Source organism: Gekko japonicus, unplaced genomic scaffold, assembly GCF_001447785.1.
Source record: "Gekko japonicus isolate JY-2015 unplaced genomic scaffold, Gekko_japonicus_V1.1 scaffold1327, whole genome shotgun sequence".
Taxonomy (NCBI): Eukaryota; Metazoa; Chordata; class Lepidosauria; order Squamata; family Gekkonidae; genus Gekko; species Gekko japonicus.
In genome coordinates, this window is record NW_015160879.1 from 496,434 (window position 1) to 499,177 (window position 2,744).

A 2,744-nucleotide genomic window follows, 5' to 3' on the forward strand; every position below is an offset into this window, starting at 1 on the left:
TGCAAACTGTGCATATTGCAAACTTGTATTCAATGCAATAACAATATATCAGACTATGTTTTACAGAAAACTGTTATTCATAAGATGTTCTCAATCATAATATCAGCCCGTTTTTGATATTATGATTGAGAACATCTTATGAATAACACCAAAGCGTATAGGAATTAAGGAAATATCCAATTTGGAAGACTTGTGACCATGTGGAGACACACTTGCATGAGGTTTGATGTATGAAAAAGACGCCTCGAAACGAATATCAACTCCCGGGGGAGTTCGTCCACATCCAATCTTCATTGACATCATTGGCTTCAGTTTTCTGTAAAACATAGTCTGATATATTGTTATTGCATTGAATATAAGTTTGCAATAGGCACAGTTTGCAGTAGACCTTGGAAGCGAAGCAGGGTCAGCCCTGGCGAGTACTTGGAGGGGAGACCACCACGGAAGCCCCGGGTTGCCATGCAGGGGCAGGCAAATAGCTGCCCCTTTCCTGCTTGTCTCTTTCCTGACCCGGATGGCCCAGGCTTGCCTGATCTCGTCAGAACCTGGAGCTAAGTAGGGTGGGCCCTGGTTACCCCTTGACTGCAGGACCACCGAGGAAGTCCAGAGCTGCTACATAGAGGCAGACAGTGACAAAACCACCTCTGTTTGTCTCCTCCTTGACCTGGATTACCCAGGCCAAACCCAACCTCGTCAGAGCTCAGAAGCTAAGCAGGGTCGGCCACGGTTGGTACTTGGACGGGAGACCACCAAAGAAATCCAGGGTTGCTATGCAGAGGCAGGCAATAGCAAACCCACCTCTGTTTGTCTGTACCCTGACCTGGATGGCCCAGGCTAGCCCAATCTCGTCAGATCTCGGAATCTAAGCAGGGTCGGCCCGGGTTAGTCTTTGGATGGGAGACCAGTAGGGAAGATCGGGGTTGCTATGCAGAGGCAGGCAATGGCAAAACCAGGTCTCTGCCTCGACCTGGAGGGCCGAGGCTAGCTCAATCTCGGAAGTTAAGCAGGGTCGGCCCTGGTTAGTCTTTGGATGGGAGACCAGTAGGGAAGATCGGGGTTGCTATGCAGAGGCAGGCAATGGCAAAACCAGGTCTCTGCCTCGACCTGGAGGGCCCAGGCTAGCTCAATCTCGGAAGTTAAGCAGGGTCGGCCCTCGTTGGTACTTGGATGGGAGGCCAGTAAGGAAGCCCAGGGTTGCTATGCAGAGGCAGGCAATGGCAAAACCAGGTCTCTGCCTCGACCTGGAGGGCCGAGGCTAGCTCAATCTCGGAAGTTAAGCAGGGTCGGCCCTGGTTAGTCTTTGGATGGGAGACCAGTAGGGAAGATCGGGGTTGCTATGCAGAGGCAGGCAATGGCAAAACCAGGTCTCTGCCTCGACCTGGAGGGCCCAGGCTAGCTCAATCTCGGAAGTTAAGCAGGGTCGGCCCTGGTTGGTACTTGGATGGGAGACCACCAAGGAAGATCAGGGTTGCTACGCAGAGGCAGGCAATGGCAAACCCATCTTCAACAACAAACCCACCTCTGTGCGTCTCTTGCCCTGACCTGGGTGGCCCAGGCGAGCCCGATCTCATCAGATCTTGGAAGCTAAGTAGGGTCGGCCCTGGCTAGTACTTGGACGGGAGACCACCAAGGAAGTCCAGGGTTGCCGCACTTAGGCTTTTGCTGCAGCCCAGATTCTCTTAAAAGGTCTTATTATTGTGATTTATTTTTTTTAATGAACGCGAGCTGTCTTGAGTGCACTTCTATAGTTAGGCAAGGCTGAAACAAGCATAATGGATCTTAACTCTGCGCTCCCTGCCAGTGAGGGGCTTCCCGGGTCTCGCTCGTGTTTCGTCTGTCGGACTCAGTCCGGCCGCTGTCTGCCCGTCAGCAGCCGTTCCCTGACTTTGCCCTTCTCCCTCCCAGGGAACCACATCCTTCCAGACGAGGACCTGGCGGCCTTCCACTGGAGCCTGCTTGGACCAGACCACCCGCTGGCTTCGCTCAAGGTAGTCCTCCTCGTGTCCCTTTGTCCTGCCTGGAGGGTCACGAGGCAAGAAGCGTTGGCTTGAAGGGCATACCATTCTTCAGGAGGGGGGGAGGGAAGGAGGCAGATTCACGTCCTGTGGAAAGGAGACCAAGGAGTGGTGGGGAACCAGCCCTCCAGCCTTCTTTGTCCCCATCCTGTGGGACTGGGTTTCCAGTGGGAAGTGAGACGCCTCTCAAATTTTGTGGCCAGCTCTGGGAAAGGAATGGGCTCTGCTTTAAAGAGTTCATGTAGAGCAGGGGTCTCCAGCATGGTGCCCGTGGGCGCCGCAGCACAGGGCGACATTTCTCTTTGTTCCCACCAAGTGTTGTGGATTTTTTTTTAAAGCGGGCTGGTCCAGGTGGGGCTTTTGCCCAGCGGGTCTTCTGATTGGCTGTTGGGGATTTGATGGGCTGTGCATATTTTTAAAAACATTGCTTAAGCCGCAGCTGCCACCACAGCACAAGGATCTTTACCAGAGGTCATTTCGGGGGGGATCGCAGTTCCCCCGGGTGAGGTACGGGGGGCGGGGCACATGACGAAGCCCCGCCCCCTGCTTCCGGCCGCCCCGCTTCCGGCCCTCATTCAGCCAGGAGGAGGCAGGAGAAGAGGGAGGGTAAGTTGCTTCCTCCCTGCCTCTCCCCACCCCTGCCTGCCTGGGGCCAGGGAGGGCCTTCGCGGGGCTTCCTCGCACTCCCGCCGGCCTTGCAGGTCCACCGCCGGGCCCCTCATGGGGCTC

General features: G+C 55.0%; 1 protein-coding gene across 1 annotated transcript in view; it reads left to right on the plus strand.

Moving 5' to 3' along the window:
• LOC107120290 (constitutive coactivator of PPAR-gamma-like protein 2) overlaps positions 1-2,744 on the plus strand; it is a gene marked incomplete at its 3' end in the record, with an annotated part of 47,614 nt that overhangs the window by 18,578 nt on the left and 26,292 nt on the right. The window contains 1 exon segment of the mRNA XM_015422961.1: positions 1,906-1,988. Coding sequence (XP_015278447.1) covers positions 1,906-1,988 — 83 coding nt within the window.